The sequence below is a fragment of the Sinocyclocheilus anshuiensis genome, unplaced genomic scaffold (assembly GCF_001515605.1).
Source record: "Sinocyclocheilus anshuiensis isolate Anshui unplaced genomic scaffold, SAMN03320099.WGS_v1.1 scaffold1563, whole genome shotgun sequence".
Lineage (NCBI taxonomy): Eukaryota > Metazoa > Chordata > Actinopteri > Cypriniformes > Cyprinidae > Sinocyclocheilus > Sinocyclocheilus anshuiensis.
In genome coordinates, this window is record NW_015552706.1 from 148,887 (window position 1) to 172,293 (window position 23,407).

The following is a 23,407-nucleotide window of genomic DNA, read 5'->3' on the forward strand; positions in this document are numbered from 1 at the left end:
TAAACCGCATAAACACATTTCATTACACCAAATACACAAAATAATGTTCTTTTTTAGCAACATCATATGACCCCTTTAATTAATGTGGAAACACATCATCATATTTTGTTAAAAGCGTTCATAGTGATGTGATGCTCAAACCGTACGTCAACCATGAGGTATTTGAACGTAACTACTGTAGATAATAATTCTACCTCAATGTAGATAATGGCATAATTTGACTGCAATTACAAGCAGGTTCTTTCATGTTTCAGTATAGTACTCTTTCAGAAGGCATTAAAAGCCATTTCCACCAGTAATAATCACACTTAACTGTGGAAAACATTTGGGGATGTGAACCCGCTCTAGCTGTACCATGAAAGGAGATTTTAATATACAGTATATGCTACTAAAAAGCAATGAGTTCACTTTTCTTTTTGCCTCTTCTTTATTACAACCTCCCTGTCTGTAGTTCTTAATAGCCGTTTTACTGCTCAGTTGCCCCGGTTTCTATCTCCCTCCTTCTTTGTCTCTTTTTCTTGCCCTTTTTACTATAGTGTCTGCTAGCATCCATATGTGCTCATAAAGGTCACCTCGCCCTGCATAAATCTGCTCACCCTGTTATGCTAATGCATAGATAATTAATTCATATGTTATGAGGCTAATTAATAGTCCACATGCAAATGGAGGGATAAATAACCTAATAATATGCTCCATCACACTTGTTGCAGCATAATCCTATACAGTCAGGAAATTATACATATTATACATAATTTATGCTAATTGTGCTGAAGATTTTCTCCCAATATCCCTGTCCTGCTTTTACATGACGCTTGAATATTATCAGTAATATTATCAGTAATTGAGATTAATGATAATACGGATGATACGTATAAGGATAATGAAGACTGAAAATGAATATTAGATGAGGATTATTTTAATTAATATTAAGGATCTTTATTATGGTTTATGTGGTGGATTAATATGACGATGAATATACATTTTGCTTTGTGCATGATAGCAATAAATTTAATGGATAATCTGAACAAAAGCAACAAGCATCCCCAAAGGTGGGTTCCTGTAACCATGGCAACGGCTCAGTGACAGCTCTGTGCCTGTTTTTGATGCATGGAGGCTGATCTGTTATTTCAGGTGAATTATATGCCATGCATTAATGGGTCAAGGCACCCCGTCGACAGTCGTTGATTCATGGTGTTTCACACTGCAGCTCTGGCTTGCGTAAGCTGTCAGTTCTGGCCTTTTTCAGATAAAGCATCTCCCTCTGCTGGTAAAAAAAAAAGCATTACTGCATTCTGAAGAGGTTTTTATTTCGAAAGTGAATTGTAAAACTTTCTCTTTGATGGATAAAATCACTGTAAGAAGACGAAAAAGAGGCTTTGGAAGGATAAATATACAGTATGTATGTGTATGTTTGTATAAAACCTGTTTCACTGGCAATATTTTCTAATGCTTCCCACAATGCAGTGCGCTTTGCTCCATACCGGCCACCGGACATCGCCCTGAAGCCGCTTCTCTTCGAGGTGCCCAGTCTGACCCCCGATGCGGTTTTCACCGGTCGAGAATGGCTGTTCCAGGAAGTCGACGTTTGTCTACGCAGCAGTGAGTCCACTGCCAGTCAAGGTGTCGTTATTGTTGGCAACGTGGGCTTCGGCAAGACGGCCATCATCTCTCGCTTGGTGGCTCTCAGCTGCCACGGCAACCGCATGAGACAGATCACCTCTGACAGTCCACATGCCTCACCAAAACGTGAGTGGATTCATTCAGATGAAAATCACTAAACTGTGAATATATTTCCTTAAGATTGAATAAAAATCGTATAGTAACCAAAACAAATAATTTAGTCATTATTTATTGACCATTGTGTTGTGACCTCAAACCTGTTTGCTGTTATTTTGTCTGTGAAACACAAAAGGAGTTACTTGACAGCTCTTTTCCATCACACCACATCTTTCAAGCTCAAAAAAGGACAAAACAAACAAACAAAAAACACCATAAAAGCAGTCAATATGAGTCTTGTGCTATATTCTAGGATACAAATCTGAAACTTTCAGCACTTCCTGAAAGACTTACAGCAAATAATTTGCGAAGTCATACTAATTCATCAAATAACTTAAATTCCAGTCAGTCCCTCACATTAAACTCTCATATGGCTTTAGAAAACTAGCTTTTTAGGTGTTTTTTGAAGCTTAACAGACATGTTAACTATGTCAATTATTATTTTCATAATACAGAATGTAGATTTAAAATGTATTTTATATTGATATGTACATTATTTTATCAAAATATGTTTTAGAATGTTTCATATTTTTTCTTACTTTACAAAATAAAAAGAAGTAATAATAAAGACTTCAACAACAACTTATATCTCACAGTTTTTATACATTTTTTTATTAGTAAGTGCTTTGAAATTCTGAATATTAAAATCCTGCAAAACATTTAATTAGCTATGACTGAATTTGCATCTATGGATATGGTATTTTTATGATTTTAGAATCACAATACTCCACACATTGGTCACAGTGGGTAAAATACATATTACATCACAGACTGTCAAGACAAATTTATGGCTATGGATAAACTTGTAAATAAAAAAATCACAGAAAATATACAATTATACACTACAGATTTGAATGACATGAGGGTGAGTAAATAATGACAGTATTTTCATTCCTAGGCGAACTATTTTTTATTGTCTTTTTTTAAAGGGAACAAATATTTTCAGCCCTTAAAATGTCAATGCCATTTTGTCTCAGTTTGTGACATGTCATCACATGCATGCCATGTCTTCCTCTCAGATGGCGACACACTGCCTTTGAACCAGCCTCAGTCCGCTCACGGCACTCTGGTCGGTGGGAGCAACTGCCCTGGAACGCCCGAGATGCGGAGACGCCAAGAGGAAGCACTCAGAAGACTGGCTTCTCAGGTGCCAACTAATACCAACATAATCAACGGGGCGGGCATATATCCAGTCTGCCATTCAATCTCCCTCACTCCTCTTCTCTTCTATTGATTTATTATCTCTCTGTCTCCCCATTTCTTCCTTTGTCTCTTTCTTCTTTTATTAATTTGCTCTCACTCTCTCTGTGTTTTGCTTTTCTCTCTATTCTTTTAAGCACAAAGGTTTATTGCGGCTCTGTTGCCTCATCAAATATTTATATGCACAGAGTCTCCCAGCACAGCCATTAGATATACTCAGAGTCTGCATTGCTAATGATGACAAGCTTTTGAACACACACACACACACACACACACACATGAAGTGAATCCAGGGAAGCAGCAGTCTTAGATTATTGGAATAAGGCCATCGATGCACTCAAACTCCATAATGTTTTGTGCATTAATGAAACTCCTTCATCACATCAAAACTCCTGAGCTTTGAATCTTTCTCTAGTTTTAAAGGGGTCATATGATGCGATTTCAATTTTTCCTTTCTCTTTGGAGTGTTACAAGCTCTTGGTGCATAAAGAAGATCTGTAAAGTTGCAAAGACTAAAGTCTCAAATCCAAAGAGATATTCTTTATAAAAGTTCAGATTCAGCCACGCCTACCTAAAACGGCTCGTTCTAACACGCCCCCACATGTCTACCTCACTATGTGGGAAGATTTGCATAACACCGCCCAAATGTTCACGTAAAGAAACAATAATGTACAGTATGTGGAAAATAATGTGTTTTTTTAACTTTAAACCGCATAAACACATTTCATTACACCAAATACACAAAATAATGTTCTTTTTAGCAGCATCATATGACCCCTTTAATATTTATTGTGTTTTTGAGCTGAATCCCTGAGACTGGAAATATTTTTGTCCTTCTTCTGTCTATTTCTTTGTCTAAACCTACTTTTAACAGGTGTCTCTAGATGTTCCGGGCACCTTTACTCTGTGAAAAGTATGACTAATTTGTGTTTGGCATATATACAGAAGTAGTTCCTGATGCTCTAATAATAAATACCCATAATGAATTATAAAATGATTAAAATCCATTTGACTGTTTTATTACATTTGTTGAATGGTATTTGTCTGTGCAAAGTTTATCACAATGCTAGGGTGTTGCTTATAATGGTCGATAATCTATTAACATTGAGCCTTTATAAAAGTACACTCAAAGTCTGTAATTGAAATCCAAAGTTAATATCACACAGACCTATGGTTGAATTACAGCCATGTTGATATTGCTTTTACACAACATTTTAATAAAGAAGAAATTAATGTTAAGTACTTGCACTACTGTTCAAAAGTTTAGGGTTAGTAAGATTTTTTTATGTTTTTGAAAGAAGTCTATTAGGTTCACCAAGGCTGCATTGATTTGATTAAAAATACAGTAAAAGCTGTAATATTATAACATTTTAATATTTTAAATTGTAATTATTTCTGCGATGCAAAACTGAATTTTCAGCATCATTACTCCAGTTTTCAGTGTCACATGGTCATTCAGAAATCATTCTAATATGCTGATTTAATGCTCAAGAAACATTTCTTATTATAATCAATGTTGAAAACAGTTGTGCTGATTAATATTTTGTGGAAACTGTGATACATGTTTTTTTAAGGATTCTTTAATGAATAGAAAGTTTTGAAGAACTGCATTTATTTGAATTAAAAATCTTTTGTAACAATTTAAGTATTTACTGTAGCTATTGATCGCTTTGCCGAATAAAATTATTAATTTCTTTGAAAAAAAGAAAATCTGACCCTTACTACTGAACATTTTGAACGGTAGTGTGTATTTCAGATATAATATTCAAGTTACTTTGTTCTTGCTTCACTAGTGAACCATTGTGTGTCTCTGAGCAACACAGTAATGGTGTTTCGTTCTTGAAATAATCTGTTTTTAAATCATCATCGAGTGAAATATCAGCACTCTTGCAACAACATGTACCAGTCAAATTCAGTGACTGAAACTGAATGTTGATAAGCAAAGCTAAAATCAGGTTTTACAGGTGCGGTCTCAACCCAAGCTGTGCTGTGAATGTAAATGTTTGTCAGCTTATATCTGCTCTCTCATATCGTGTGCAGGTGGTGGCGTACCATTACTGTCAGGCCGACAACGCATACACCTGCCTGGTCCCTGAGTTTGTGCATAATGTGGCAGCGTTGTTGTGCAGGGCTCCTCAGATGCAGGCCTACCGAGAGCTGCTGCTCCGTCAGCCGCACCTGCAGAGCACACTCAGCCTGCGCGCCTGCGTCCAGGACCCTTTCAACGCTTTCCGCAGGGGCCTGCTGGAACCTCTGGAGATCCTGCATCGAGGTGTGTGAGCGTGTTCGTGCACACTCTTATGCTGACATATACAGTATGTAATATTGAAAACATGCGATGTTTACAGAGAGGAAGATTGCGTGTGATGAGAATCTCCTGATTGTGATTGACGGGTTGAATGAGGCGGAGTTCCATAAACCGGATTACGGAGAAACCATTGTTTCCTTCCTGTGCAAAACCGTTGAGCGTTTCCCTCCCTGGCTTAAACTGGTGGTCACTGTCAGAACAACACTGCTGGTCTGTATTCCTTCCGTCCGTCCATCTATCCATACTTCCATCTTTTTTACCAATTTATTCTTATTCATTTTCTCTCTCCATCTCAGGATGTATCTCGTCTGTTGCCGTTCCACCGTATCTCTCTGGACCGTCTGGAGGAAATTGATGCGATTGACTCGGACTTGCAGGGCTACATCCTGCACCGGCTTCACTCCAGCCAGGAGATCCAGAACAACGTGGCACTCAATGGCAAGCTAGACAACGCAGCCTTTGCCAAATTCAGCACTCATCTGAAAAGTCTGAGCCGGGGCTCCTATCTCTACCTGAAGCTCACGCTGGACCTCATTGAGAAGGGTTACCTGGTGCTCAAAAGCTCCAGCTTCAAGGTCAGGGGTCAATCAACACAGATGCCTCCTTTATTACCTAGTACATCATAGGAGTGACTAGCTAAAATTTAAATTTTAGAAACTAAAATTCAATTAAAAAGTAAAATAAAAGAAACATTAAAACTAATGAAAGCATTTTTGTATTGTTTTTTACTTTATATATTTTATGTTATTTTAGATTTTCAGCGATGTAAATGGTGATGTTTTATTTTTTTAATATTTATTTTATTTTAGCTTTAAGTTGTTTTTTTTTTGTATGATTTTATTTTATTTTGTACATTTTTATTGTAGATTTTCATAGGTATGTAATGTATGTGGTGTTAATTATTTATGGTTAATTTTGCTTCTGTACTTTATGAAAAAAGTAATCGTGTGAATGAAACCCTTTTGGATTTTGCAATTTAAAAGAAAATAAAAAAATATATATATATATTTTTTTTTAGTCTAAAAGGATTAATATGTTTCATCTTTTTAGCATGTATTTATTGATTTTATTAAAAACTGTAAGCATGTGTGCAGGTGGTTCCGGTGAATCTGGCTGAGGTTTACCTGTTGCAGCTGAACATGCGTTTCCCAACTCAGTCGTCATTCGAGCGCGTTCTTCCGCTGCTTAACGTGGCCGTGGCTTCTCTACACCCGTTAACTGATGAGCAGGCCTACAGTGCCGTGAACGCCGGCATGGTGCATGGAGCTGCCATGGACTGGGAGGATTTCCAGCAGAGGTCTGAACTCCTTTTGCCTTTCCTGGTGAAAAGACGTGATGGAACGCGGATGTTCATCCACCCCTCCTTCAGAGAGTGGCTCATCTGGAGAGAGGATGGAGAGAAGACCAAGTTCCTCTGCGACCCCAGGTAAGAAGCTTAAGTGTCTTCTGAATATGTCATCAAAATGTAAAAAAAACATTTCCTGTCATATATCCAAGTGTAAAATGGGATGTGAACATTGTCGATGTCTGAGAAATATAGCTACAATCTATTATACCCTCATCTTGTCTCTTTTCCCATGATTCTTTAGGAGTGGCCACACACTGCTTGCTTTCTGGTTTTCACGGCAAGACAGCAAGCTTAATCGACAGCAGACCCTCGAACTTGGCCACCACATTCTCAAAGCTCACATCTTTAAGGTTAGGCTAACTATAACAACTGTAAACGTTTTGACGTTGCTAAATTGATAGCATAAACTTGACTAGAGCAGTATATAAATGCTTTTGAAATGGATTTATATTACATTACCATTGATGTTTTTTATTAACTACATTGCCTCTTGGACGCAGGGCCTGAGTAAGAAGGTTGGCGTTTCCTCTTCAGTTCTGCAGGGGCTGTGGGTGTCCTACAGTACAGAAGGGCTCTCTGCAGCTTTGACTTCATTGAGAAATCTCTACACTCCGAACATCAAGGTATAAAAAAAAAAAAACAGAATTCCCACAGTCATAGAAAACCTGAAAATATCTTCAATTTGAAGTGATTTCCAGACTTGGAAAAGTAGTTTTTTTTTTGTTTGTTTGTTTGTTTTTTATTATTAATTAATTAATTAATTTATTTATTTTTATGGAAGATCTTTTAAATTCTTGGAAAATCTTAGATATTTCTACAGTGAATTTACAGTATGCTGCCATTAAAAAAGTTTGGGATTAGTAACATTTTTAAGTTATTGTTATTAAAGTTATTAATACTTTTTTAGAGTATTAAGTATTAATACTTAAGTATTTAAAGTATTAACTTTTGATCAATTTAATGCATCTTTGCTGAATAAAAATATTGATTTCTTAAAAACAAAAACAAAAAAAAAACACTTAATGTCCCTGAACTTTTGAATGATGGTGTAATTTTTTTCTAGTTATTTTATCTTATTTTTCTAGTTATTTTTCTGTAATATTTTATCAGTAAGAAATTGTTCATTTCGAGTGTAGTAAACTATAATAATTAACTCGATTGGAAATTTCCTTATTTCTTAATTTTTTAACCCTGATAAACATTTCCACTCTTAATTTTTTATTCCACCTACTCCTCCATATCCCCATCTTCCTCTCTTCCTCCAGGTATCTCGGCTGCTGATTATGGGCGGAGCTAACGTGAACTATCGTACAGAGGTGTTGAATAATGCCCCCATCCTGTGTGTCCACGCTCACCTGGGCTACCTGGAGACTGTGACTCTGCTGTTGGAGTTTGGGGCGGATGTGGATGGCGTTTCAGAGAGCGGACTCACTCCTCTTGGCTACGCAGCCGGCGCGGGTCACCTACCCATCATCACCACCCTCTGCAGCAAGAAAGCCAAGGTCAGCCATGCAAGGCCTAGATAGAGATGTATAACCAATACGAACGCAGGGTAGTGGCTGTTGATTTTGAGTTGTCAGTCAGTTTCATCTCTGTCTCTCTCTCCTGTGTGTTTCTGTTCAGGTGGATCACCTGGATAAGAATGGTCAGTGTGCGCTTGTCCACGCGGGTCTGCGGGGTCATCTAGATGTGGTGAAGTATCTGGTGCAGTGCGAGTGGAACACAGACGGACAGCAGGCCGGATCCTTCAACAAGAGCCATGCAGTACAGCAGGCCCTCATAGCAGCCGCCAGTATGGGCTATACAGAAGTAAGAGTTTTTTTTTTTTTTAAGAAATCAATACTTTTATTCAGGATACTTTAAATGCATTAAATTGATCAAAAGCATTGGTAATGACAGTGTTATAATATAATAATGCAAGATTTCTATTTTAAATAAATGTGTTTTTTGAACTTTATATTTCTCAGAAAAAAATGTATTTTAATATGTATGGTATTCTTTAGCTACTATTATTATCTATTCATGTTTTCATATACTTTTAATTTTTTTATATAGAATTTTATATTTATTATACAATATAAAATATTACAAATAAATAATATTAATATCTCAGTTTACATTAACTTTGGTCAATTAACTAAACTAAACTAAATTAACATTTAAAAAAATCACAGTGTGAAAACTTTCAAAAATGAATTCAAACTAACTAGAATTACATATTAAAAATAATGTGTGGGTGACACAAACACACATATACAAACACACAAATAACAAAAAAAAAAAAATATATATATTACTAAAAACAACATTTAGCATAGCATACGTCACAACTGCACATCTATCTGTATATAGCTTATCTGTACATATGTAATTTTTGTATTATATTTAAATTTTTTGCCTTTACATTTTTTTTTATCATTGTGTCATATTGCCTTTATCGCTATGTATCTGTACTATGCCTGTACTGAGCTCTTGTCACCAAGACAAACTCATTGTGTGTACACATACGTGGCAATAAACCTCATTCTGATTATAATTCTGATTTATTCACAGCTTGTATCCTACCTGCTCGACCTGCCCGAGAAAGATGAGGAAGAGGAGGAACGAGCTCAGATAAACAACTTTGACACACTGTGGGGTGAAACAGGTGCAACACCACCAGACAACCTGTTCTCTGTGTTTTCATTTAAATATGAGTGCACAGATTACTCACTAAAGAGACTCTCTCAATATCTCAGCTCTGACAGCAGCAGCAGGTCGGGGGAAGCTGGACGTGTGTCGTCTTTTACTGGAGCAGGGTGCCGCCGTGGCTCAGCCCAACCGCAGGGGCATCGTGCCACTCTTCAGCGCCGTGCGGCAGGGACACTGGCAGGTGAGCGCCTCCTACATCTCAAAAGTCGTTTTTTATTTTGCAAGTTTTTTTAATTAGTCTGAAATGTCGGTGTTGGTTGTGCAGATAGTGGACCTGTTGCTGAATCACAGCGCTGACGTGAACATGGCTGATAAACAGGGACGAACTCCTCTAATGATGGCTGCGTCTGAGGGACATCTGGGTACGGCGGAGTTCCTGCTGGCTCAAGGTACAGCTGTACTGATCATACACTAGAATATAAAGGGGCAGGATATATCAGTCATTTTAATAATAGGACACACTGTCAATCAGTCCTCTCTAACCTTCTGACTGCTTTCTAACTTATTTCACAGGTGCCTCATTATCTCTGATGGACAAGGAGGGGCTAACAGCACTGAGCTGGGCGTGTCTTAAAGGCCACCTCCCATTGGTCCGTGCTCTGGTTGAAAGAGGTGTGGCAACGGCCCATGCAGATAAGAGCGGCCGCACTCCACTGGACCTTGCCGCTTTTTATGGCGACTCAGAAGTGGTTGGTTTTATTTTAGTGAACTAATGTAAAGTGGATCTAGTTTGTTTAAAAAATATACACCTTAAAGGGCAAGTTCACCCATAAATGAAAATTCTGTCATCATTTGCTCACCCTCGTGCCATTCCAAACTTTTATGACTTTCTTTCTTCTGTTGAACACAAAAGAAGATATTTTGAAGAATGCTGATAACAGTTGACGGTAGCCATTGACTTCCATTGCATGGGAAAAAATACTATGGGAGTCAATGTCCGTTTCCAATATTTTTCAACTTTCATCTTTTGTGTTCAACAGAAGAAAGAACCCCACACAGGTTTGGAAAATGTGGAGGGGTGAGTAAATGATGACAGAATTTTCATTTTTGGATGAACTATAATCTAAATAATCTCCTAAATGGGATGTGTATGCATATGCTAATGGTTTTGAACAGATATCACATAGGGGATATACAGACAATAAACCACAGCTCTGGTCTTGTTGTGGTTCCAGGTGCAGTATCTGGTGGATCATGGTGCGATGATCGAGCATGTGGACTACAGCGGCATGCGTCCGCTGGATCGAGCAGTCGGCTGCAGGAACACATCAGTGGTGGTGGCGCTGCTTAAGAAGGGAGCCAAGATAGGTAGGCTGGAAGGGGATATGTTCTTACAGAAACAATTATTTCTAAACTATGTTCTTGTACAATAAATATTTGCTGTGGTGAAATGAGCTAGCCATTGGTTGAATTGCAGGTAAATGTTTGTACACACCTGTTCACACAATTTGTTTTACTGTAAAAAATAAAAGATAGATATGTATAATAATTAATTTGGGGTTGTAATGCTGCACTCCATTCAATTTGGAAAGTCAGAATCGCCAGCATTCTACTTGGAAAAATCTAAAAAGCTGCTTCAAATTAGACTTCCAAGTTGGAAACTCTTGCTGAATAATTTTGACTGAATAATTTGCTCAGGGAAGAAAATATAACATGGTTCTCTTGGTCATTCTGAAATGCTGGAGCCAAAGATTTTTCTGGCACACAGTTGCTCCTAGACATAAAGCATCTGTCATTGATGGCTAGCAACCATGAAGTTCAAGGAGTGTTTTTCGCTGCAAGCGATTTAAAAAAGAGCCGCAGCAGCTTTCTCGGGGCCATAACTTCCGTTTCTGTTCCTATTTTTGGTCAGTTTTGTTCTCATCAACACATGCGCTTTATTCGCAAATTGTTTTTGTGAAATTTTTTGCATCATTTTGCAACTCGGATGGAAGCGGAGAAGCAAGTTAGCACATTTAGCAAACATGATGTTTCCTTTTTTTTTTTTTTTTGCTTAGTTCTTATACACTACTGTTCAAAAGTTTAGGCTTGGTGAGATTTTTGAAAGAAGTCTCTTATGCTCCCCAAGGCTGCATTTATTTGATCAAAAATACCATACAACAGCAATGCTGTGAATTATTAGTAGTAGTATTGGTAGTAGTAGTATTACAAGTTAAAATGACTGTTTTCTATTTGAATATGTTTTAAAATGTAATTATTCCAGTGCTGGATTTCCAAAGCTGAATTTTCAGCATCAGTGTCACATGACCCTTCAGATATGATTCGATGCTCAAGAAACGTTTGTATTATTATCAATGTTGAAAACATTCATCAAGGTCATTCTTACTGAATAAAAGTATTCATTTCCTTAAAAAAAAAAAAAATCTTACTGACACCAAACTTTCGAATGGTAGTGTGTGTCACATGTCCAATAGGAATATCCCACATTCACATTTGAATGGAGCACAGCATGCATTCCAATGCTTATACCTTGAAGAAATGCATTAGAAACATAAACAGCAGATGCACTGAATATATCATGAAGATCACATGAAAGTAGCTTCACATGTAGATGTCTTTCTCCTCCATACCCCTCCCTGTGAGCTCAGTCATGCGAGTCTAACCCTCCTTCTCGTGTGCTCTTCACCGAACTGCAGAACTCCACTGATCTGCAGCTGATCAGGATGGGCTTATTGCTTTTGCTAATATTGCTACTTGCCACGGCTTCTCACGGCTGATCTTCCTTGTTCTTCCTTTCACGTCACTCCTTCACCCCTAACCACCAACTATTAATCTCTCTTGTTCTCTTCCTTTGACTCTCTATTACATTCTCCCTGTTTTCATAAACCTTTGCTCCCTGTCTGATACGGATGCCCTTCCCATGATGCTTCACTGCCCCAATAACCTGTCACCCTTTCACTCGTGACCCTTCCCACAACTTCTCTCCTCGTAACCAGGATGTCAGACACTCCCCACTCGTGCCCGAGGTAAAACGCAGACCTTTGTGCGCCCCATCTGCCATTTTTGACTGTGTCCCTCCATCTCGTTACCTGTGTGGTCCCTTCTCCATTGATCGGGTCTGTTAGTGTTTTGGGTGCCCGAATGTGAAAGGCATTTAATATTCATATCATTCTTGGCTACAATGAAAAGAGCTGCTATCAGCCATAAACATGGGTGGAGTTTGTGTCATTTTGTATTGCAAAATTCGGATGGTTGATTCTTTTTGTTCATTTTGTCTGCTTTTTTGCTTGCATGGCTGCATGTAGGAAAACCAGTGTTGCATTTTTGCATGATGCTGCAGAATGTTTCTACATGCTGAGTGTTTTGCGCTTTTGGGGAGCGTTAACACGGAATGCATTCTTGCACTGTTTTGCAACTGTTTTTCTATGTAATCATGTGCTATAGAGTTGTATTTGACTACTGACAGTGTCTTCAACATTGTATTTTAAAATGTTGTAACAAGTGAAAAGAAGTTACAAACTTATGAAATACCTACATTTGTTTTGGTTTTTTTGTTTTTTCCATTGGCTGTCATATTGCGATAGACGTCTTTCAGTGCTGTGATGCTTATTTTGCAGCATCTTGCGCCATTAGCACCACATTTTAATATGATGTATCAAGTTAAAAGTTAAAAACTCATCTCGAGATAGCTTCATTTAGTTCTATTCCATTTTGCTGTCATATTGCGATGGATGTCTTTCATTGTAGTGATGCTTCTTGCTGTTTTTGCTGCATCTTACGTCATTAGTGTTACATTTAATATGCTGCGTTAAGTTGAAAGAAATTAAAAACTAATCTCGAGATGCCTGCATTTGGTTGTAGTCTGTCGCGCGGTCGTATTGCAATGGACATCTTTAATGTTGCGATGCTTGTTTTGCAGCATCTTGTGCCATTGGCATCACATTTTAAGATGCTGTGTCAAAAGAAGCTTAAAAAATCATCTTGAGATGCCTGCGTTTTGTTCAATTCCTTTGTGATGTTGTATTATAATGGACTCCTTTCAACGTTGCAATGCAGCTATTTGCGCCATTAGCGTTGACTTTTAAGATGCAGCTCATGAAACCGTCATTGTTCTATTCTGTTGCAATGCCACAATGGCATAGACGTTTTTGACCGTTGTGCTCATTTTCAGCGTCTTGTGGCATGAACGTCACATTTTTAAGATGCTGTAGTTTTAAAAAGCATCTCAAGACGGCTGCTTTCTGTTCTGTTCTCCTGGATTCTCTGCTGTATTACAGTGGACATCTTTGATTGTTGCAACTCATCTTGCTGATTTTTAGCACCTTGTGCCATTAGCTCAGACTTTGAAGATGCTGTATAAAGTTAAATACGCGTCTTGAGATATCTTGAGTACTGTCCGGTTCTGTTGTGCTGGAATTCTGTATTGCGTCTAGCTGTTTTTGAATGCAAGAATGCATCCTGTGTGAACAAATGCCTTCGTTTTTTCCACAGTTGCTGTCAGTTTGGCTTTTTTGGGCTGTTGGCCAGTTTGGTACCTGATCCTGTGTGTCTTAGCATGATCTTGACTACTCCTTGCATGAATTGTACTAAATCACTGCCTGCCTGCATACTGCAACTGGCTGCGCATGGCGAAATCTACAGCTCTAATTGGACCACTGTCAATCTCTTATTCTGACCCTCCCTCCACTGTACATTCAGTCCAAACCAGTAGAAACACATGACCTCTGTTCAGGCTCTCCACAGAGAGCTAAAACATGCTGACTGCAAGTTCAGTAGCTGTTGGACTCAATGTTTTTATTGCCAGTATAAACAGATTTCAATTTCGGCAAGGTATAAACAGCCAAGCTGCTCGTGATTTGTTTTGTTTTGTTTTGTTTTTTTTTTGTCTGGCGTGTTGCCATGGCTTTTTGTGATATCCAAAAGTTGTGCATAGACTTTGCCTCCTTTTAAGCAAGATATTCTGGCAGCCTGCTCATTCCGTTGTGTTCCTCTGAGATTAGCAAGCTAGTTTTTGCCCATACAGACTGTCAATCTGTGCTGACTCTTTGCTTTGCCCCTTGTTTTGCACTCAGGTCCTGCAACATGGGCAATGGCCACATCAAAACCTGATATTATGATCGTTCTGTTGAGCAAACTGATAGAGGAAGGAGATGGATTCTACAAGGTGAGCGTCATTTTGAATATTCAGTCAAAGAAGTGTGTGTGTGTGTGTATATATACTGTATATATATATATATATATATAAAATATTATAGTTTTGTGTTGTATTGCATTTGTTTTTATTAAACTGTACTATATCATAAACAAATATTATATTATGAACAAACTCGAAAGTAAGAATGTCTTGCTGACCCAGAAAGGAAAGGTGAAAGAAGCCGCCCAACAGTACCAGTATGCCCTGAAGAAGTTCCCACGAGAGGGTTTCACAGAGGACCTGAAGACCTTCCGTGAGCTCAAAGTCTCTCTGCTGCTCAACCTCTCCCGTTGCCGCAGGAAAATGAACGTGAGTCCAAAGCACTCGGTTTCATAAAGCTTTCCTCTTTCTGTCTCTCTTTACTCGTAGAGACATTATGATTAAGCATTGATATTGCCCTGACCACAATCATTTAGATCGGTCACCTCATATAAACGGAGTTTTTGACTTTTAACCTGTTGGTCATTCCTAGAGTTATGGGACTCATCCACTGATAACTGTGTCTGGTTGGCCTTGTGCTAAAAACAGCGTTGTCAACATAATATTTAAATGAGATAATTCTATTAATGAACATTTTTCTGTTTTATATTTAAACATTTTTAATTCAGTGAATTATTTAAATATATATTTTTAAATTGTATATTAATTTTTTATTACTTTTTAGCAATTATATATGTTTGTTATTTTTTAAATCTAATTATTTATAATTATATACAGTATTAGACAATATTTGTGGTATGCCTTATTAAGGGTAGACAGCATATTTATCATAAATGAAAAATTTGTATATCATGAAAATGTTAAATTTGATATTTAAATACTTTGGTATGTGAAATAATTAAGTGACTTAAGGCATTGCAACACTGTACACTTTACTGTTAAATTAAATATGGTGTCTACCCTAACTAAAGTCCATGATATTTGTATTAAATTAGCCACTGACCACCCTGTAGAAATTGACTTTCAACCACTAGCAGCAAGTATGCTGTAAATCTCGTTTACAAGCATCCATGCAACGGCAACTACCTAACCAACAAACTGCATATATTAGTTTTGCTTTTGGCCTGTGTTCTTAATTGCTTTTGAAAACACTTAAGACCAAAGCAGTTGCGGAACAAGGATTGTAAAGGCAGTATTGATGTATTAAGAGATATTTTGATCTTCCCATTTTTTCTCCTTTATGGCTACATTATTTCTCATTTTGATATCACCCAAAGAACTTTTTGAGTTTGGATTTTCAAACCTCCATCCTCTGGATGGAGAAATCCTCTTGAAATCTCCCAATACACTCGACTCATGCTGTAGTTTTTCTTCCCATCATACTCTCATTCTTGTTTCTGTTCGATTTGTTGGTTCATCGGGTTTTTCTGACATTTGTTGGATTTGTTTAATTGCTAGGTTTAGTACAGGAAGAGGTTTGAGCTGTCACACTGCATCTTCCCACTGTCCCTGTAAAGCATATATTTGTATGTGTGTGTCAATACATTTTATAAGTGTGTACAAGCATTTCCATTATTGTATGTCTGTTTATCATGTTTGCACTAATGGTGCTCAAAATATGTGTATTTTGGTGTTTATTTTTGTTCACATACTCATATAAATGTGACATGTTCATGTTCAACCAGAATGTGTGTGCATAAGTGATGTAAGAGTGTGTGTGTGTGTGTGTTTGTGCACATGTCTGCATGCACATATGTGTGTGTGTCCTCCCTCTGACCGGCTCAGTGTATGACTGTTGGTCCTGTTGTTGCTTGCAGGACTTTGGGATGGCGGAGGAGTTTGCCTCCAAGGCACTAGAGTTGAAACCCAAATCCTATGAAGCCTATTACGCACGAGCCCGTGCCAAGCGCAGCAGCAGGTAACCGTAGCAACCAACAGGCAGGACAGCCTTTAAAACACATTCTGTCTCTAGCACAGATAAAGTGCTGACAGATGACCCAAACTGGCCGAATATATTTCGATTGGTTGACGTAGTGCTATGCTAGAGTTTCAAGGTAGAAGTCAATTTAAGCCCCTTGACTTCTGCATCATCAGATGTCAACAGCAGGATTAGACCTGTTCTTCATACTTCATGTTTTGTTGACCAATCAGATTAATTTTCCTCAGAATGTCCATCATTCATATTTTATTCTTTTTCTTCTCCCCACGATTTTGTTTACTTTGACTCTCTGTGCCCAGAACACTTATATCAACTTGCTTGGTTTTGGAAAACCAGAGGTTTTTTGGGTCAATGATTTTGATTGATAGGTAAAATTACTAAAGAAATGTTCCAGGTTCAAAAAGTTAGTTAACTTTGATGTTTCAATTAAAGTCTGTGTGTATCTCAGAAGAACGAAAAATCAGAAAAGAAAAAAAATCAATTGACTTGCATTGAACTCTGAATATTTCTTTAGCAATAGTCATTTCTTAGACTTTACCAGCAAGTTACTTTGTTAACAAGCATATTTCTTTATTTCTCTTTTCATACTGCCATATTCCATCTTATTACTCTCTCTCATTCTTGGTCTCCCTCACTATAGGCAATTCCACGCAGCCCTGGAGGACCTGAGTGAAGCTGTGCATCTATGTCCCAATAACCGTGAGATCCAGCGCCTGCTGCAACGTGTAGAAGAAGAGTGTCATCAGGTTGAACAACAACAGGATCTGGATCTGCCTCCTTCCCCTCCCCGTGATCAAGCCCCATCCATGGTCCCGCCACCTCCAATGGAGCCCCATATTTCAGACATGGAGCCAGTTCAGGACTTGTTTGAGGAGGAGGATGATGATTACCTTGAGCGGGATTTAGATGGCCTACCGCTTGGTGTTCCTGCTGAGCCCCACATTATACTATCGGGACTTCCTGTCATTCAAAACATGCCTCCATCTCCGAGCCATCATGATTCACCCTACTTGGGCCAAGCGTACGACCTTCGCCCCAGTCCCCCTTCAATGTCCTCTCCTACTAGGCAAGGCTACCAATCCTCTTCTCCATCGCTCTCACCAACGCACCAGAGCTCGCACTTTCGGCCCAGTCCCCCTCATCAGGCTTCCTACCACTTCAGCCCACCGCCATCACCATTACGCCGTGGACCACAGTATCGCGCCAGCCCTACCTCTGAGGGAGTCGCCATGTACCGTCACCAGTCCGCCTCTGCAGGATGGTACCAGCAAGACCAGCTTGCAGGGCGACCCAAGTCCCCTCTGTCCAAGATGAGCAGCCAACGTTCTTTCCAATTTTCCCAACAGACTTCCCAGCCGTCACAACAGACCCAGTGGTTGCAGCCAGCCAAGGCACAGATCGTCCGAACCAACCAGCCCAGCACTGCGGTACACTCCAGTGCCATACTGGGTAGTAGTGCATACAGTCAGATTGCTCACTCGATGAGCGCCCGCTGCCCAGGAGACATGGATGAACTTGGGGATGGAGGGTACTCTTCCTCACTTCAACCTCAGGGCAGTCTGAGTGCAGGGGCCTTGTACCAGCGTGCCATCAGCATGGATCCTGGCCTTGTGGAGGACGAGCTTCCCCAGAGGCCCTCCTCTGCTTACAGACCCAATCCCGGAGGAGTCCGTTACGCTCAGACACCACAGATCAGCCGCAGTCAGTCAACCGCCTACTATCCAGTCTCGCCTCACGAAATGGAGCGACAGGTGACTCTGGGTTCACCAGAGAACCTTCAAGCCCACCGACGTCCAGTCAGCGCGAATAGTGCTGAACCCAAACAGCACCCACCAGCTCCACGCCCCCTTATTCACTCCCACAGTACGGGTCTACGCTTCTCTCCATCCAGCAACAGTTTGGTGGCAGGTTCCGCTGCTAACCTAGGCCCAGGGTTCAGGCCGTCAGCTTCTGCGCAGCAAATGGAGATCCCTCTAAAGCTTTCCTATGAAGGCAGCTACCATGATGACCTTTCACCAGAGTCACCCCCACAAGGCACAGACTTCGGGGTGGTGGGTGGAACATATCCAGGAGAAGCGCTTCGCTCCCGCGCCACGCCTTTCATGGGCATTATTGACAAGACCGCACGGACTCAGCAGTACCTTCAGCAGCAGCCTTCGTTTGCATCATCCTCTTCGGGTTCTCGACCATGGACCATTTCTTCACTGGATACGGTGGTGAACAGTCCAGCCACCTCCACTAGCAACATGGGCTACAGGCAGCAAGCAGCACCCCTCAGCCATATTGCGTACTACAACCGCACCAACAATGCTCACAATGGTCACCTCATGGATGACGATTTCTACATCAACTCCCCTGGTGTGATGCGGGACCGGGCGGATGCTATGGGCCGAGTTAGCCAGATTCCCACATACCCAGATGTGAAAGTGGCACGGACTCTGCCAGTTTCCCAGGCCTACCAGGACAATGAGTTTAAGCAGATGTCTCGAAATGAAAGGCAAGGCCCAACCTCACCCATTAAACCAAAGAGACCCTTTGTGGAGTCTAATGTGTAAGAATAAAGAGTCAGTGTGCAAGATTTATTAGAAAATTCTCGAGGAATATCTAACATGTTGACCAACTTATCTCTTCGTTTTACGTCCCATATCTTGATAATGAAAATACAGACCTCTCAAGGTGAATTTCACCAATGTGAATCTAGTGATTCTAGCATGTACAAATCAAATGCATCTATATTTGCTCTGGACACAAAAATGTAAGTATCAGGATCCATTGGAGTTATAGTAGGCCTGTGTAACTGCTGTACACCAACCTTCTACTTTTCTGTACCTTCATGAGAGGGTGGCTGCTCAATGCCAGTCATGAACACATTGCTGAGCATGGCCCCTGCACCAGACATCCCCACTAATGTCCTCACTCAGACCAGTAATAATCCCGGAGAATCTTGCTGTGTCTCAAGTTGAAAATGTACCTAAGATATTCCAGATCAATATTGCTAAAGCAAAAAACTAATATTTAATATTTTAAGTTATGTTTGTATAAATATATATATGTATACACATAAATTTCAATGCAGTTGTGTTTTCAGTTTGCCTTGAGTTGACATGCACTCAGCAATGTGAAATATTTTTAGACTTTTTTTGGGCATTTTTATTTTTTGTCAACAGGTTACAAATATCAACAGGATCGCTACTTTTAATGCAATGCAAATATCTGTAGTGTTTGGTTAATAATTTCACATCTGCTCAAGGGAAGTAGCATTCAGGTGGTCAGCCGTTAATTAACTTGCTCTATAGTAGTCACACCACTAAAGCGGAAATTGTCTTTTCCAAAGAAACTTTTCTCATGGGAAGTAGGCGTGGGGAAAACTTTTTTGCAGCCTCAGAATCCACATGCTCTCATTCATTATGTTTTGAGAGTTTATTTGTGCACTGAAACATGCCTTCAGAACATTTTCCCTGTTTGTTTAAAACTGTGAGTACTTCCTTTCAGATATGGGAAACCTGACTTGATGTCAAAGCCTGTGTCATGTTTCACCAGTAACATACTATTGGTAGGTCAGGTACTTTTTTTTTTACGGATGTCTTGGTGGCATATTATGGGAAGACTGTGGCAAGTCAGATTCACTCACTGGATCTTGCTTTACTAATCAATGTTCAACTGCTGTTGAAAAAGAGCAGGTCTTTTTTGCAGTGTTTTAAAGTTATATGAGGTGCACTCAGAGTTGACCTGGAATACTGCTTACTGTACAACAGTGTTTGTATTTAACTATTTGTTTTCCTTTTGTATGACCAAAATGTAAATGGCTGTAAATAATGTGCTGAACTAGAACGCATGCTTCTCTGCTAATACACAAACCTGAGTGTGTGTGTGGTTTTGTGTATGAGGGAAAAGACTGGCACAATATATTTCCTTGTTTCCCTTATTAGATAAAAAAAAAGAACAGATTACAGAGTTTAGGTTTTGTATGTATTTTGCTTTAATATTTTGCTTTGTTTAGAACTGGGCTTGCGAAGGAGGATTCTCTGTAAATGTGAGCTGTGATGTTTTCTGGGATGGAAAATCAGAACCGTGAATGAGGACTTTTTATCCAGTTAAACGATTGTAAACTGTACAGTCATCTGTATGTATGAGGGAAATAATAACTTATTTAAAAAAAAAAAAAAATACCACTTCAAAAAATCGAGCTGAAATAACTTTCCATTGAGTCTAACTTATTTTTCATGAATTTATTGTTTAAAATCACACTGAACTTCTAAAGCAAACACATACTTAACTGATATTTTACATCAAACTGAAAACATAGTAAAAAATATTGCCACTACACAATACAAACATGCCAACACAAAAATACAGTACAAAGGCACCTACAGATCATTTGAACACACTCTTTCAGATGGAAAGACAGAATGTGTGTTTACAGCACAAACACACAAAACCGTGTAAAACAGTATTTCTCCTCTTCAAGCTGATTTTAATAACCAGCACATGGGAAACAGCAAGACAAGCACCACACTATGCAAAAGACTTTCATTATTAAACTGCTCTGTTTGGATAACAAATAAGACTTTTTTTCATTTAAATAATATAACTTAGATTTTATTAATTTTTTTCCCAGATCATGGATATTAGAGATCTCGCTATTAACAATCCAACATTTTTCAAGTATTGTTCAGTCATTTATGCAGGTAGAGCTGTAATATATTTTCATATGTGACCCTGGACCACAAAACCAGTCTTAAGTCGCTGGGGTATATTTGTAGCAATAGCCAAAAATACATTGTATGGGTCAACATTTATTGATTTTTCTTTTATGCCAAAAATCATTAGGATATTAAGTAAAGATCATGTTCCATGAATATATTTAGTAAATTTCCTACTGTAAATATATCAAAACTTAATTTTTTAGGTTTTTTTTAGATTAGTAATATGCATTGCTAAGGACTTCATTTGGACGACTTTAAAGGCGATTTTTTCAATATTTAGATTTTTTTGCACCCTCAGATTCCAGATTTTCAAATATTGTCCTATCCTAACAAACCATACATCAATGGAAAGCTTATTTATTCAGCTTTCAGATTATGTATAAACCTAAATTTGACCCTTAAGACTGGTTTTGTGGTCCAGGGTCACATATAAATATGGCATAAAGCAGGTTTCTGCATATAATGACAAGTTTAGTCTGTAACATTAAAATAAATGCTGAAAATCCTGCAAGGGAAAGTTACAAACATATACTGATAATAAACATTTGCTGATGTAGTGCTGTGCCCTCTGATTCTAAACAATAATAATAATTATCATTATAGAGTATTTCAGTTTTGCAGTACAGTCTGGTCCAAATAAATGTTAAGGCACAAGAAAGTACATCCTGAATCTAATACATTTACAGACACAGTATATACAACTCTATTTTTTTAATGTTAATTTGGTTTGGCACAATTAGAAATAACTTTAAAAATAAATCCTAACCCTCAAAACAATGAATTAAAATATATATATATATATAACATTTAATTACTTCAATAATAACAATAAATAAATCAAAATTCTGTAGCCTACAATTTAATCCCGTCACAACTTCTTGGTGTCTGTTGCTGAGTAACTTAAATGTTAAGGATGGGGGAGACTGCAAAGGGAGGAACTGGCTGACAGGTTTGCTAGGACACGAGTAGGAAGGCAGAAAGGCAGTTTTTGGAGAGTATTAAGACATTAAGGAGAACTGAGGATTTCTCCTTCCGACAGGGTCTTAAAGTGCACGGATAGAGCCTCCTCCTCGGGATTCGGCGGTCGCCTAAAATCTTCTCTTGTCACCACATAACCCACCACGACCCCAAAGCACACCAGCAACAAGCCTAAAGTGTTCGCCAGGACCCCCTCACCAGTAAACCTGGAGTAAGTTTCCCTAAGAACAAGAATTGTACCATAAAATTGTCATTGTTAGATGAACAGAAAAACACTGTAGTAGCTTGCACATCTTAAATAACACAAGCTTCAGATCCACTTCGACCAAAACACTGTAATTTAATAAAGATTTGCTAGTTATGTCAGTCTGTGGGACATTTTCTTTTTTTTTCTTTTTCAGATGTGAGAAGAGTGTTTATTTATGGATTAATAAAGTTAATAATCATGAGTGCATTACATTAAATCCTTTAAGTATTCATGATTTCTGCAGTAAATGAGCATATAAGGAATATTATCTTGAATTTGTTTGTAAGATTCCCTTTTAGGTGATTAGTTAGGTAGATATGTCTGTGTGCAAGGATTGAATTGTGGTTGCTGCTGTAACAATATCATTTCCTGTGAAGGATTAATAAAGTATTTACTAATAATAACAATAATAATAAAACACAGCATTTGATGCCAAATGGTGAGATGGTGAAAAGAAGCCAAATATCATTGATATCCATTGAAAGTCTCTTTCCGCTGTGACTCATTCACATGGTGACTCATTCCTTTCCTCTGTTCAAAATTTTTACCTCAGCTTAGTGACATCAGTTGTTATTTTTCATATATTTCAGATGCATTCACTGACACTCACATGATACTGAAGAGCAGTTTCTCTGTGATTCCCAGCAGACAGGATCCCACAGACATGGTCAGCAGCAACAGGCCAAAGAAGACGTGCAGCGGGAGATACCAGCTCCTCAACTGAGCAGAGGCCCATGGGAAAAGGAAAAATCCCAGTCCCAGTAACCACTGGTGGAAATGAGAGGAGAAGCAGTCACTCTAAAGACCACTTGACGTGATGTATTCTGCTGGCCTCTTCAAAATGTTTAAAGATCAGGTCTTCTCAAATTATGAAAAAAAAGTATAAAAACAAGTAATAATCTATTTTAAAGGAGACATATTATGCCCCTTTTTACAATATGTAATATAAGTCTCTGGTGTCCCCAGAATGTGTCTGTGAAGTTTCAGCTCAAAATACTCCACAGATCATTTATTATAACATTTTGAAAATGCCTATTTTGAGTGGAAGCAGAAACAAGCTGTTTTTCGGGCCTGTGTCTTTAAATGCAAATGAGCTGCTGCTCCCCGCCCCCTTTTCCAGAATAGAGCTGCGCCTTTACA

General features: G+C 38.7%; 2 protein-coding genes across 2 annotated transcripts in view; one reads left to right on the forward strand and one right to left on the reverse strand.

The window, feature by feature from the left end:
* LOC107667760 (protein TANC2-like) overlaps positions 1-20,276 on the forward strand; it is a 22,601-nt gene extending 2,325 nt beyond the window's left edge. The window contains exons 2-21 of the mRNA XM_016459482.1: positions 1,465-1,746; positions 2,796-2,923; positions 5,017-5,248; positions 5,325-5,494; positions 5,581-5,859; positions 6,379-6,710; positions 6,874-6,982; positions 7,133-7,255; positions 7,898-8,134; positions 8,256-8,441; positions 9,186-9,279; positions 9,371-9,504; positions 9,589-9,712; positions 9,837-10,012; positions 10,499-10,631; positions 14,336-14,427; positions 14,620-14,766; positions 16,215-16,315; positions 16,977-18,974; positions 19,038-20,276. Coding sequence (XP_016314968.1) covers positions 1,465-1,746; positions 2,796-2,923; positions 5,017-5,248; positions 5,325-5,494; positions 5,581-5,859; positions 6,379-6,710; positions 6,874-6,982; positions 7,133-7,255; positions 7,898-8,134; positions 8,256-8,441; positions 9,186-9,279; positions 9,371-9,504; positions 9,589-9,712; positions 9,837-10,012; positions 10,499-10,631; positions 14,336-14,427; positions 14,620-14,766; positions 16,215-16,315; positions 16,977-18,891 — 4,994 coding nt within the window. The 3' untranslated portion in view covers positions 18,892-18,974; positions 19,038-20,276. The remainder of the gene's footprint in view (positions 1-1,464; positions 1,747-2,795; positions 2,924-5,016; positions 5,249-5,324; positions 5,495-5,580; positions 5,860-6,378; positions 6,711-6,873; positions 6,983-7,132; positions 7,256-7,897; positions 8,135-8,255; positions 8,442-9,185; positions 9,280-9,370; positions 9,505-9,588; positions 9,713-9,836; positions 10,013-10,498; positions 10,632-14,335; positions 14,428-14,619; positions 14,767-16,214; positions 16,316-16,976; positions 18,975-19,037) is intronic.
* Positions 20,277-21,895: 1,619 nt separating this feature from the next.
* Positions 21,896-23,407, reverse strand: part of LOC107667746 (cytochrome b561-like) — a 9,039-nt gene continuing 7,527 nt past the window's right edge. Inside the window, exons 5-6 of the mRNA XM_016459465.1 lie at positions 22,878-23,035; positions 21,896-22,241 (exon numbers count right to left, since the gene is read on the reverse strand). Of these exons, the coding sequence (XP_016314951.1) occupies positions 22,049-22,241; positions 22,878-23,035 (351 nt within the window). The 3' untranslated portion in view covers positions 21,896-22,048. The remainder of the gene's footprint in view (positions 22,242-22,877; positions 23,036-23,407) is intronic.